Source organism: Salvia splendens, chromosome 5, assembly GCF_004379255.2.
Source record: "Salvia splendens isolate huo1 chromosome 5, SspV2, whole genome shotgun sequence".
NCBI lineage: Eukaryota > Viridiplantae > Streptophyta > Magnoliopsida > Lamiales > Lamiaceae > Salvia > Salvia splendens.
In genome coordinates, this window is record NC_056036.1 from 40605092 (window position 1) to 40619995 (window position 14904).

The 14904-nt window shown below is 43.6% G+C and overlaps 1 protein-coding gene and 1 pseudogene across 1 annotated transcript; one reads left to right on the forward strand and one right to left on the reverse strand.

Moving 5' to 3' along the window:
* Positions 1–631: 631 nt before the first annotated feature.
* LOC121804296 lies at positions 632–5761 on the forward strand (annotated as a pseudogene).
* Positions 5762–11185: 5424 nt separating this feature from the next.
* Positions 11186–13066, reverse strand: LOC121802497. The gene is made up of 3 exons (XM_042202175.1): positions 12879–13066; positions 12404–12807; positions 11186–12291 (listed from the first exon to the last, which is right to left on the reverse strand). Exons 1-3 carry the CDS (start codon positions 12942–12944, stop codon positions 11211–11213), a joined length of 1551 nt encoding a protein of 516 aa, XP_042058109.1. The 5' UTR covers positions 12945–13066; the 3' UTR covers positions 11186–11210.
* Between the last annotated feature and the right edge of the window lie 1838 nt (positions 13067–14904).

The window sequence follows — 14904 nt, forward strand, 5'->3', positions numbered from 1 at the left end:
AATTCACTCTTTAACAATTCAAAATATTTTTGTTACATCTACGATGAACCTCTCATGTTATGAAAATTTTATTCAATTTTCTACGAATTGATTTATGTTTGAATTTTGAAACAAAGTGTTGATTTATGTTTTAAATACATAAACATACTATTGATAGATATTTTGTAAATAATTATGTAATGAATAAGTTATTTAAATTTAAATAACTTAATCTTTTTTAAAAATATTAAAGAAAATTAAAAATACGTATTTCATTGTTGAATGATTAATTAAAAATATGTATATAATTAAAGAAAATTTAAAATACGTATTATTCTTTTGAAAATATTAAAAGAATTAAAAATGCGCATGGCCCGAATAACCCGGTGGGTTAGGCCGAAACCCGAAGGATTAGGGTTATGGTCGAACTTTTATAACCCGAATACCCCATACCCGAATGGCCCGACAATCCGAACGGGTTGGGCCGATTGACATCCCTAGTTGGGAATAATAATGGTAAGCCTACAGTATCCCCCCAAACCTCGAGTTAGATCTCACTTCACTTGAATTCGCACTGCCACAAATCTATCTTCATTGCTTCTTCACTTCTCTCTCTAATTTTTAATCCTAAACAGAAACTCACCCATGAATAATGGCCAAGAGGGGGCGTTGATGGTTGTGCGGCCGTCTCGCGTGCTGGCGCAGGAAAACGCAGCAGCGGATGCTCTCTTGAAATTCAAAACCGCCCGCCCTAGTGAACGCATTGGAATCCTGGAACCCGTCGAACACCGGAAACTGGCCGGCCGTGGACTGCTACAACGTGTACGTGTGGGGACTGCAGCTCGACAGTATACTATATACCGTATTTATTTTATATACGATATGATATACACGTGGAGTAGTATAATAGTCATTTATATAATGAGAAACAAAATATTAAAGCAAGAAATTTCAATTTTTATCAATTGGCTGATTCGTATATAAAATAATACAGTATCTTTTGGTGCTGCTTGAAAAAATGTCGTTTTATTAAAATACAGTAAGTATTTTCTCTTTTTCCTTTATTTTCTTATTTTATTAAACAATGTCGTTGAGCATCACTATGTGTTTTGTACACGACTAAAATAATTGAAAAAATTGAATATTCATAATTCAATAGTCCATTTTCAATAATCAAAATTCTTGATTTAATATATATACATCTGTTATAATAAAGCTCTTTGCCAACATTTTTTCTGCATCCGCCTGTGTCAACAGGGCCAAATCGACGTCGACGCTCTCGTCGCCCTGCAAACTCTACGCACACTCAGCTTCAAAAACAACAACTTCCAGCGGACCATGCCCGACTGGCCGAAACTCCCCGCCCTCACTTCCTTGCATCTCTCCGGCAACCAATTCTCCGGCGAGATCCCCGACTACGCCTTCACCGGCATGGATTCAATAAAGAAGGTCTTATCTCAGGCAACAAATTCACCGGCCCCATCCCCACTTCCCTAGCTTCCCCTACAATGGAGGAGCTCGGCCTCGACAACAACCAATTCTCCGGTAGCATACCGCCTTTCCCCTCCGGTAACATCCAAATCTTCGACGTCTCCGGAAATCAGCTAGAGGGCCCCATTCCCCCGTCTCTACGCAAGTTCGTTCCATCCGCTTTCACAGGTGAGCTTTCCGAAAAAATAATGGTAGGGGGGCTTGAGCCCCCCTAGCCAGCATACATTTTGATCTTTTTTTTTTTTGCAGGGAACTCGGCTGCGAGGGAGACTCGTGCGAGCCCCCGCCGGATTTACACCCTCTCCCGCCTTCCGCGAAGAGTAAAAAACTATCTCCGGCAATGATATTTATAATCATCCTCAGCACTCTGCTTGCTCTGTTTCTGCTCATATTGCTTCTTCTCCTGTGCCTATGGTGGAGCCTCGAGGACGATGATGTTGAGACGCCGCGGGCGAGATTGGAGACGGCCTCGCCCTTTAGCGAGCGGACGCAGCAAGCGACGAAACTGTCGTTCATGAGGGACGACAGGCAGAAGTTCGACCTGCAGGACTTGATGAGAGCCGTGCTCGTCGACGGGGAGGCGCTCGTGGTGAAGAGATTCAAGCAGATGACCAACGTGACGAAAGATGAATTCCACGAGCACATGAGGGTGCAGCGTATTTATACCGCAAGGAGGAGAAGCTTATCGTATTCGATTTCGTCGCCAACACCAGCCTCGGGAAGCACCTCCACGACGACGGGAGACGGGCAGATGGGTGGCCGAAGCCGCTCAACTGGCCGTGCCGGTTTGATACAGACCAAACGGGAGAACTCATCCCAAAAGACTAGCCTGTTAGGAGAGAGAGCCAATTTAGTCTATATACCCCACATCAGTTATTCTCACAACCGATGTGGGAATTGAGTCCGTAACATTCGACCCTCCTTTAAGGGCCAACGTCCTCGTTGGTCACGGCCACGTTGGTCACGGCTGGTTCTTTGCCAGGCCACCACTCCGTGGGCCACCACTCCGAGTTCTCGTTGGTCACGGCCACGTTGGTCACGGCAGATTCTTTGCCCGGCCACCACTCCGTGGGTCACCACTCCAAGCGGTCCCAAACGCACTCGTTGGTCACGGCGAGTTCGTTGCCCGGCCACCACTCCGAGCAGTTTGGGCTCTCAATGAAAGCACCAATTGATACAGACCAAACAGGAGAACTCATCCCAAAAGACTAGCCTATTAGGAGAGAGAGCCAATTTAGTCTATATACCCCACATCAGTTATTCTCACAACCGATGTGGGAATTGAGTCCGTAACATTCGACCCTCCTTTAAGGGCCAACGTCCTCGTTGGTCACGGCCACGTTGGTCACGGCTGGTTCTTTGCCAGGCCACCACTCCGTGGGCCACCACTCCGAGTTCTCGTTGGTCACGGCCACGTTGGTCACGGCGGATTCTTTGCCCGGCCACCACTCCGTGGGTCACCACTCCAAGCGGTCCCAAACGCACTCATTGGTCACGGCGAGTTCGTTGCCCGGCCACCACTCCGAGCCGTTTGGGCTCTCAATGAAAGCACCAATTGATACGGAGAAACCCGTATTAATGATAATTGGTGAGAATTCGCAGGATATTGAAGGTCCGTTCGCGGGATCCTCCCGTCGAGCAACCGATGAACAAAGACGGAAAAGTAAATTGCAGAAAAATAAAAGACGGAACAATAAAGATAATTATATTTCTTTCATGATTCCTTCAAAAGATAACAAAGACTCATATTTATAATACTCCTATGAATAACCTAACTTGGTGAACAAAATAATAAAGATACGGAAAAGATATAGTAATATATTAATAGAGATATGAGAGATATTTCGGGAGATATAATCGTATCAACTCCCCCACGGTTGAAATCCACCTTGTACTCAAGGTGGGAACCAATAAGCAACGAAGAGCATCGCGTATCCCCTCCTGGATCAAATGCAAAAAATTGCTATGTCCAATTATAATATCCACTTATCATCGTTTTCAAGTACATAATAAAATAATCAACATCAAATATATCTTCGAATTTCGTTTGATCATTCCATATCTGATCTTGCATAAGCACCTTAGCATGAATGCATATATTATGACGGATCTGCGGCAGTCCGTTGGGCGGGTCTGCGTGCGCGCCCCAGTTGTAAGGCCGGTATGGCTGCTGCCAATCCGGGGGGTCAGGTTCGAGCCTCGGTGACAAACACCTTTCGTGTTCATCAAGTCTTGCCTCGAAACGCACCACCCTGGTGAGTAGGTGTTCCAGCATCGCTACAGTTTGGTTTAGCTGTTGGCTTCCTGGCAGTGGCAGTACCGCCGGGACCATGGACGCCGTTGGAGGGCTTGCAGAGTTCTGGGGAAGCACTTGCAGAGCAGATCTCGGGAGTACCTTGTTTTCCCTCAACATCTCACGTTCCTTGTCTTGAGATCCTTCACTCTGTTCAATTTCATCGCTCACATCTACCCCGACAGCAGTGTTGATGGCAACATCGGTGATGCTGTTGGGAACATCGTGAAGGTCTTTGGGAACATCCATCGTGAAAGTGTTATCAATGTTCTCCTCAATTATATTTTCATCATCAGTGTTCTCCTCAAACCAAGCGGTCAAACGGGCGAGCAGAGCGGCTTGGTCCAATCTATACACACGTAACTTCTCGTTGTAATCATTTACGGCGGCTAGTTGGGCAGGGGAGAACGATAGAGCCATGAGGTCAGGATTATTGGGGTCAGAACCCTGGTATGTTGCTTCACCATAGGCAAGATACGGGTCGTGAGGCGGCGACTGATCATAGGTCGAAGAACTCTGCTGCGTGCGCACCCATGGCGGGTCCCAGCAAGTGGGCTGTCGGGCCAGGTAGGGATGATATTGTGGATAGGATTGTTGCAGATCTAACGATCCAATCGGATGGTGTGGTGGCTGATATATGGGTTGCGATGGGTGGTGGTGTGGTGGCTGATATATGGGCTGTGATGGGTGGTGGGCGAATTGCGGCTGACGGTAGTCGAATTGGTGATGATAATAGGCAGCATAGGTGGATGACATGATGGAGGTAATTCGGAGGATGAGAACCGAATGAAAGCACCAGATGATACGAGGGTACTCGTATCGGTCCCGGCAGCGCGAGGTTGCCGGAGAAGGGTTAGGTTCGTTCGCGGGATCCTCCCGTCGAGCAGCCTACGGTTCTCGGTCAATTAAAGTTTGACGAGATGAACTTGCGGAAAAATAAAGTACGAAAAGATAAAAGAACGATAAAAGATAAATTGATTTGATATTTCTCCAATGATTCAAATGAATAACAATGTCCACTATTTATAATAGTGAATACCCTAACTTAACGAACAAGAAAATAATCCTAATAAATATGAAACGATATGGTAAATCAATAACTAACTAAATAATATAGATATGGGGATAATCCTTAGAAATATGCTCGTATCAACTCCCCAACGGTTAAAATTCACCTTGCCCTCAAGGTGGAAACCAAGAAGCAACAACGAGCATCGCGTATCCCCTCCTGGATCAAATGCAAAAGATTGCTCAGGGCAGCACGACAGAGAGATCGCTGCTGGTGGGGCTTGGTCGTCGTCTAACACTTTCCTCTCTTCTGCAATCTTGAATTTCTCATATATCTCTGCATCGTGCGTCTCCTTCTTCAGCCCGTAACGGGAGAACTCATCCCAAAAGACTAGCCTGTTAGGAGAGAGAGCCAATTTAGTCTATATACCCCACATCAGTTATTCTCACAACCGATGTGGGAATTGAGTCTGTAACACGGTTGAAGGCCATCAAGGGGACAGTGAGGGGGCTGGCCAACCTCCACACGGAGCTGCCCGGGCTAGAAGCCTCCCACGGCCACTTGAAGTCGTCCAACGTCTTCCTCGATAGCAGGTGGTGAACCCGGCCCAGATCAGCGAGGTGCTGGTGGCGTACAAGTGTCCCGAGTACGCCATGAGTGGGCGGATGTCGAGGAAGTCGGACGTGTGGTACTTGGGGATTTTGATACTGGAGACGCTGACGGGGAGGGCCGTGGATAAGTACCTCGGGCAGGGGGGGCTGTGGTACGGGGCAGAGCTGGCCGGGTGGGTGAAGGGGATTGTTGAGGAAGCGAACGAGAAAGGGGCGGTCGGGGTGTTCGACAAGGGTATGGAGATCAACGCGGAGGCGGAGGCGGAGGCGGAGATGGAGAAGCTTTTGCAGATTGGGATATGGTGCTGCCAAGAGGAGCTGGACAAGAGGTTAAATTTGGTAGATGCACTAGCAAAGATTGAGAAGTTGCATGAGTAATTTATCAGCATCAACTTCAAATGTTTTGTAGTGAGAAATAGTTATATAAGTAATGTTAATATTGTGATCAATATGGCATTTACTTTACCTACAAAGATTGTAATCACACGCAACTGTTGTTCCAATCATCCAATCTTATAAATCATTCAAAAAAATTTAACAGTAACACAATGTATTAGAGCAGTTTAAGAAACAAAATCATGGAGTGCCAAATGATTTATTCGCCAACTTGGACTGCCACATTGGAGAAATAGGAAGCATCAGGCCATCCGCAACATTTCTCGTTGCCATCTCTATCTCGTCTCGGCGAGACGAGACAGCGTTGCAGCCCTGCGTCTCGTCCCTGTCTCGCCGAGATGCTCGTCCCTCCGAGACGCCTAGCTCGCCAGCGCCACGTGGTGCGCGCTGGCGCTAGGCGTGACGCCCACTTGCGGGCCGGCGAGTGGGCGTCGTCACGCTGACGCAATAAATATTTTTTTTACAAAATTCGATTTTAATAATAATAAAAAAACAGTAATATGACCGTTCAATGGTTATTTTTTTAATTTATTTATTTATTTTTTTATTCTATAAATATTCCTCTTTCATTACCATTATACACACAAACACGCATCTATTCTTCGCAAATCATCTCCATTTTCTCTCCAATTTTCATCTCACCTCTCCAATTTTCATCACAAAATGTCCGACGACGGAAACTCTGGCGGCTCCGGTGGCTTTGACATAAACGCGTTTGGCGACTGGAGGCATGTACAATGTCTTGGTGGTTCCGGTTCCGGTTCGTCGACGCCGGGCACCCAAGGCTCGTCGACGCCGGCTGTGTACCAACCACCCTATTTTGATATGGATGCATACGCTCGTCCCTCCGCCCCGAGGTATTCGCATGGATTATCCAAAATTAGGGAGGATTATCCGGATGAACCCAATCTGGAAGGAGGACGAGGCAGTGGAAGCTCGAGGGCTCGCGCATTCGACGCCGTGGAGGAAGAGGTGGAGGCGGCCCAGGAGGAGGAGGAGGAGGGTGTAGGCCGTCATCCATACAGCCGCAAGGACACGATGGCTCTGTACAACGCCTGGGTCAGCGTCTCGTACGATCCTATCATCGGGAATCAACAAACCCGGAAGTGTTTTTGGGAAAAGGTCACCGACGCCTACAACAAGATTAAGCCAAAGGGGTCCCACCGCTGCACATTGAAGATGCTCCTCAGTCATTTTGACGAAGTCGACAGAGAAGTCAAAACATTTTGCGGGATCTACAAGAATGAAACGACGAATTACCAAAGCGGAGCCAGTGGAGCCGACATTCTGAGAGCGGCTTTGCGAGTCTTTTTTTACGACAACGACAAAGAATTCAAACATGTCGATGTTTGGGAGGTGGTCAGAGACGAGGAAAGGTGGGCTGGCGGTGTCCAGTCCAGCACAGGCTCGACCTCGAAACGCACGTAGCACACGGTGGGTGGCCAATACTCGTCTAGTGAGGGCGGTTCAGGTAGCGACGCACAAGAGTTTGCCTCACAGGGGCAGCGGCTAGAGGGAGGAGGGCCGAGGCGAATCAAGCCAGGCGGGCTCCCAAGGGTCGCCCTCCTCACTAATGTCCATGTACTTCACCGCCACGATGACGGACACTTCCCGCATGACGCCTGCCCAATATCAAGCCCATCATGCCGGCATTGTGTATCTAGCGGGACAACTTGGTATTCCGCCTCCATTCGGTGCACCGCCACCGCCTTCGGGGGATGATTCGCCGGCGGAGTAGTTTTTATAATTTCTATAAAATTGTATTTTAAATTATGTCTTTTTTTATTTATTTTGCCACGAATTTAATTATGTATTTTTTAGGATTTTAAGTTGTAGTTTTATTTTATTTAATGAAGTGTATTTTTATTAATTGAATTTGTTGGAAATAAAAATAGAAAATGAAATTGAATGAATAGTTAAGGGATGAGATGGTTAAGAGACGGATAAGAGATGGAGGGTTGCAGGTGCTCTCTTAGTTAAAAGATGGAGTGAAAATTACAGTGGGGCCCATAAATAATTAAGAGATGAGACGGTTAAGAGACGGATAATAGACAACATTGCGGATGGCCTCAACATTTATTTTGCATGGTCTTGAGTCTTAATTGCATAAATTATGAAACTCAAAGAATGATGTAGTGGTATATAAAAAATTACTAGTACAAAATAATGACATAGCATATTAGCATCACTTCTAATTATAGAAACTCATTATTTACGGGGTAAAAGATGATTATCAATTACGTATAATATTGAAGAAGATATGCTAAAGTAATAATGTCCGAGTCTAAGAGCATACGCAGCGGTGGCGTCCGTCGCCACTGGCACGGACGCCATCCGCCGTCGCTGCGCTCGCGCCGCTGGCACGGCGCTGCTCGATGTATCGAGCACGTCCTTGCCAGCGGACGCACACGTGACGCGCTTCCATTCGTCAACGGCATAGCCGTTGTGTTTAAACATTTTTTATTTTTTAAAAAAAAATCGGTATTTAATTATAAATAATGCTAAAAAATAAAAAATATATTTTCCAAATCCCAAAAATATGGCCGTTTTTTCCCGTTTTTTCTGAATTTTTTTGATTTTTTTTTATTTTTTTTCCCCAAAATCATCTATAAATACACACATTCATCACTCATTTATCACATCAATTCATCTCTCATTCATCTCTCATTCATAATTCTTATACAAACTATCAACACATTCAACATTCACTCAAAACATCAAATGGATTTCACTCATCTCATGGCGGAAGCGGAGCGCGAAGAACAAGAATACTACGAACAACATCGTGCCGCTTACGAAGCATATGTCGCGGCGAATACCCCCGCTCATCCTCCTCAACGCACTAGATCAAATCGCCGCTACATCCATCGTGACCGGGAGGGAGCCCACGAAAGGCTCATTGCCGACTACTTTGCCGACCATCCGCGGTTTCCGGCAGATTACTTCAGGCGCCGTTTTCGCATGTCAAAGCGCTTGTTCATGCGAATTGTCAACACATTGCCCGCACGTGTTGAATACTTTCAAACAGGTGTAGATGCAGCCGGCCGGCAAAGTATCACGGCGTTGCAGAAGTGTACGTGTGCCATCCGACAACTCGCTACTGGGCAAACGGCCGACATCTTCGACGAGTATTTGCATATCGGTGAGTCCACTGGAATCCTTTGTTTAAAGAATTTTTGCGAGGGCGTTCGTTCTGCTTTTGGGGATGAATTCCTTCGGGCACCCACCACCGATGATTGCCAACGGTTGCTTCGTCTTCACGAATCAGTCCATGGCTTTCCCGGAATGCTTGGCAGCATTGACTGCATGCATTGGAGGTGGAAGAATTGCCCGACTGCTTGGAGGGGGCAACACTTAAGCGGTCACAAAGGCGGCGGCCCAACACTTATCCTTGAGGCGGTCGCCGACTATCGCCTATGGATTTGGCATGCGTATTTCGGCGTTGCCGGATCCAACAACGACTTGAACGTGCTCTATTCTTCACCACTCTTCAATGATGTGATGAATGGTGTAGCACTGGTGATCGACTTCACCATCAACGGAAATACATACCGCATGGGTTACTATCTCGCCGATGGTATCTACCCAAGGTGGTCGACGTTCGTGAAGACGCTCTACAACCCGCACGACCCGAGACGGGTTCTTTTTGTGCAGCGTCAAGAGTCAGCGCGGAAGGACGTCGAAAGAGCCTTCGGGGTCCTTCAAGCTCGATTCAACATTGTGAAGGCCCCAGCTCGGCTGTGGTACGTGAATAATATCGCCGACATCATGTTCACGTGTATTATATTACACAACATGATTATAGCCGACGAAGGGTCGAGGGCGGCTAGCTTCTACGACGAGGACGAAGCTGGAAGCTCAACAGCGAGGTCTCCCCCACGCCGAGGCGAGCATACGACGGTTGGCCAGAGGATCGAGACAAGACACACAATGCGCGATACTCGAATCCACAATCAACTACAAGAAGACCTAATCAACCACATGTGGGCGAAATTCGGCAACGAGTAGTGGTTTTTTTAATTTTTAGGATTTTAATTATGTAATTTTTAATTTTTAGGATTTTAATTATGTAATTTTTCATTTTTAGGATTTTAATTATGTAATGTTTAATTTTATTTGTCATTTGTAATATTTATTGTGGTTTTTAAATGAATTTTAATATTATGGAAATGTTATTGTTTAATTGTATTTTAAATTAATTGTGCCCGTCCTTGTGGAAGAGCATAGTTGTGGGTGTTGCGCTCTTGCCAGAGAGCAGGCATGAATAGTACCGCCTGGGCCCACAACCGTGCCGCTGGCAAAAGCACGGTTGTGGATGCTCTAATGGTCTGGGTTCGAGTCCACTGTAGCCGTGACTTTTTAAATTATATTCATTTGTTCATTAAAAAACCCATCAACGGTCCAAGTGTTTGGCACACTCTTCGTTCCCATTTCAACATGTACAGTCATTACACATTTTATTCTTCATTTCCAATTTCTATAAAAACAATAAAAATAACTTCGCTTTAGAGTTTTGGTACTCTGTTTTTACAACTCGTTGCTTTGTAAAAATCAACCTCTTTGGCAATTCCAACGATTTAACTTGAATATGGACAGTTTCCGTAGCTTGTCACAACCAAGAAATTCTAGTGTATTTAACGTACATTTTCCGTAATTTAATACAAGCAGTATATGTAATTTTGATGATAATGAATTTAATTTATGACTTTAGAATAAAGGATAACAAATAACGCACTAAATCATTTGCCTATATGAGAATATCACAGAAGTAGTAATTTATGTTAAAACAATGTATTCACCAAAATCATACGCCTACAATTTTGTTGCATATGACAATTTGAACAAAACATGATAGTCTTATCTTATAAAATAATTTGAGCAGATATGGATGTAATAAATATTCCCCATCAACTATGGCAATACTGACTCACCCATCCCCTACTCCTTTCATTAATTTCCACCACCCAATTTTTTTAGGTTTATAAAATTATGTCTCACACTCACATACATGATACATGGGACATGAAACTAATTTTATACTAGTAGCAATTTGTTCTGCAAAACATAAAAAAATTATAAAAACCCATTTCGAGAAAATATTCCCCTATGCTAAAGTGTTTTAACATTTTGTGCAGATATCTCCCATCCCTTTGCTCCGTTTTAAATGGATCTCTCTTGCATGTCATCATCAATATTGTTTGATTGAATGTATTCGTCCCAATATCTACTATCAAGATAATGTCACGTAAGATTAGTCATAGGTCACGGAATTTGGCCTTCTCCTTAATTTCCACCAACTCAACGTCGAATAATCTCGTGTCAAATTTAATCTTGAGTGATCGAATAATCTCGTGTCAAATTTAATCTTGAGTGATCGAATAATCTCGTGTCAAATTTAATCTTGAGTGATCGAATATCTCGAGCGTATTAATTAACAACTGAGCGCCTCATATTTTAGTGGGATCGGATGATTGAACCGCGTGTGAGAAAGCGAATTTCCGACATCCCGACAAAACACTCCTTGAAACGACGTATTCCCTTCCGCTGCGTTGTTTCGTTGCTTCTCCACCGCCTCGTCCTCCAAAATTGCCGCCATTAAACTAGCATAACCCCTCTGAATCATTCTGTGCAACACCAAAGCCGACATCTTCGCGCCATCCCTCACCGAATCGACATCCTTCTCATCCGCGAATTCGCATTTATGCATGAAATTCCACGATTGATCGGGCTTGTGTCTCAGCATCAGCAGCAAATGAGCTCTTTCCAATTCCGACCTAGAGCAGCCTCGCCTCAATCCGATCAATGCGTGATAGTCTAGGCCTCCGGTTTCACCGGAGGCGAGACGCTGCTTCAGCTGCTGGATTTTAGCTGCCACCGAGCACAATTTGCCCGGAATTTCCCGGTGTTGGACCTTCTGCCGCTTCCAAACAGGCCCTGGGGTTTTCCGGTCGCGCTGAATCGAATTGTAGAGTAATTTCAAATGCTCGAGATCGTGGAGGCTATCGTGGAAGCACCTGATCGATTCAAACAATGTGGCTCTAATGGCGAGCGCGTCGATGCAGGATGTGTCCAGCGCTAGGGCTCTGTTGCAGTCGCCGATTGCCTCTGCGATTCGGCCGGCGGATCTGAAGGCGGAGGCGCGGTGGACGTAGCACTCCGCCAGGAACCCCTGCGGCGCGCCGCGGCGGCCGTCGAGGATCTTCGTGAAGTGCCTGACGGCTTCGGCGTAGAGTCCGGCGTCGAGTGCGGCTAGCGCGGCCGTCTTGCGGCGGATGAGGAGCTTGGTGTGGCAGAGGAGGCGCGAGATGCTCTCGAATTCGGTCTTCGGAGGCCTTTTCGGCTCGTGATTGTCGCCGGAGAAGGGGTGATTGATGGAGGAGAAGATGTCGTCGGTGAGAGAATTGCTCCGCCGGCGGAATGCGGCGGTGGCGAGGCGTTTTCCGGTCTGGAGGAGTACCAATGCATCCTCCATTAAACCTAGGTGGCAGCACGCTTGACCTAACACCGAGTACCTGTTCGATGAAATGCGTCATTGATTTGGAGATATTTCATCAATTTGAACTGATATTACTCCGATTCATAAAAAAACACAAAATTGAATCATCATTTCATTTCAATTCATACCTCCATTGGCCAGCTTCCTCGACATTCTTAAACAAACCGGAAATAACTTTCTTCTTCAAATCGGAGACAGAGAAGCATGTACACGCCGGCTCGGATCCGCCGCCGGAGGAAAGGAGCGAGGCTCCCTCCCTAGACAGGTGAGCCGAAGCGCTATCGGATGAACTGGTGGTCGACGCGTCGTCGGAGATAGCCATTTTCAGACTCGGAATGTAGTCCTGAAGCATTTCCACCACCTCCTTAAACCGGCGGAGGTAGAGCAAGCTCCGCGCCTTCATCTCGAGCGCCACCTCCATGCGCGGCGCCACCGCCAGCGCCGCATCGAGGAGGCGAAGCGCCGCCGCGATCTCGCTATGCTCCTTCGTCGCGATCAACATCCTCGCTTCCCTCACGTGTCGCTCCACCATCTGCATTATATTCCGCTGATTCAAACACTGTATTTGCGCAAAGACAAGGAGAAATCAAGCGAGGCGAATACCTTTCGGTTAGTGAGCCACCAGTGCTTCTTCTCGGCGGCGGCCGGAGATGGAATTGCTACCGCCATTGATAAATTGGAGGAATTAACGGTGACGTGATAATTTTACTCCGTCCTTGGATGCGTTATATATATACGAGTGAAAACATATTCACATTTTGATGAGGATTTACCCTCAAATGCAGAGGTTGGAACTGAAAATCTGAGGGAAATGAAGAAGAGAGAGAAAGGGGCTTTAAACAACAAATGCCAGCTTTTTACATCACAGAGTAAGCTTTCATTCTTCTACTTCATCGCTGGCATCAGATTCCTTTTCGTTTATTAAATCGTTTCATAAATTTCTATTAATTTTGGAAATTAGGATTAAATTTGGTGAAAATAAAAATAATATAGCAGCCGAAAATCATGTGTGAACTATATAAAAAAAATGAGATCCTTAAATAAAAAAAAATTAACTACTAATATTACAAGGATGTGACTAGGATTTTCATCATTAATAATGAGTCAAATCCAAAGTGCTAATTTTCAATGTTGCAAGACTGAATTGGTAAACTAATAATGATTTTGACTCGTCAAAGAAAAAGCATGTAAATATGATTTGAGATTATTAACTATGTTTTAAAATTTCAAGATGTTGATATTACTTTTCACTAATTTTACCAGACATGTCGCACTCTTCTTTCTACAACAAATAGAATGAATAAAATTGAAAGAATATAATTTGAAATATATTAAAATTAAAATGGAAAGTACGTTTAATAACAACTCGTACAAGTAAAGTAAATGAGAATTGGATAGGATGAGTTATGAAACATTAAAGTCTAATTAACTTAATGCACATCAATAATACGCTTGGTTACTATTTATGTGAATTAATGAAAATATCTAATTTTACTCGACAGTATTATATTTACAAAATTAAGCCATCTTGTATTAATGTAACATTTACACAAGATGAAAGCTTAATCCCAATAATTAACCCCCAAATCTAGTGGATTAACAGATAATTATTAATTGAATCGCATAATTTTGAAAATCAACAATTAATTCTATCATTATATGTATGATCCAATTTCAAAATTTTCAATCCTATCCACGTTAAAAGATCCAAAATCCAATCGAAATGTAGATAAAAAAAAATATATTGATTTTACCGCATAGTAGTTATATTTCTGTTCATTTAGATTAATAAATAAGTTATAGTTAGTTGGTAAAAGAATTGAATATTATGTGGTGCAAGTTAATGTATTGTTTCAATTTCTGATCATTTAGATGAATAAATAATTTATACGCATTAGTTAAATAAATAAATAATTTATACCCCGATAGGTAAAAGAATTGAATTTATATGATGCAAGTTAATGTGTTGTTTCAATTATTTGGACCCCGCCCATTATTATGTATCTGCGCTATGTGAGCGCTTTTTAATGCTTGAGAGTAGTATAGTAGTAGTATATTATTAATGTGATGGTTATATTATCAGTATATATTTACTGAATTATAGGAGTATATACTGGGAATATATTTTATAATTATGCATAATAAGTTATGGTGTATTGATATTTGAACATATCTAACCATTTTTACTAAACTCAAATCCATTTTAATATAAATATTATTAAAAAGAAATAGTGATTTTACTTCAATTATTTACATTAAATTTAAATTTAAAAGAGCATTCTCTACCGTTTTTATTCACATATGCTGAAAAACTTATTTGAGTTTGTTTTAGTATAAACCTAAATATAAGTATATTTTTTACTCAAAAATTCAAAATACGATTTGTTTTGGAGTATCAATGGAGCTAATTCTCTTCTATATTTTAGGTCTTAGTGTATCATTGGAGATGGTGTTATATACTTCATCCATCTGCCATTAATTGGCTGTGATTGACTTGACTCATATTTTCAAAAATGAAATGGAAATTGAGTGGAAAAAATGACAGGAAATGAGTCATACTTTTATACTCCATATTATTAATTTCACAATAAAATATGAGTGAAATAAGTTAATGAAATGCGAGATTCAT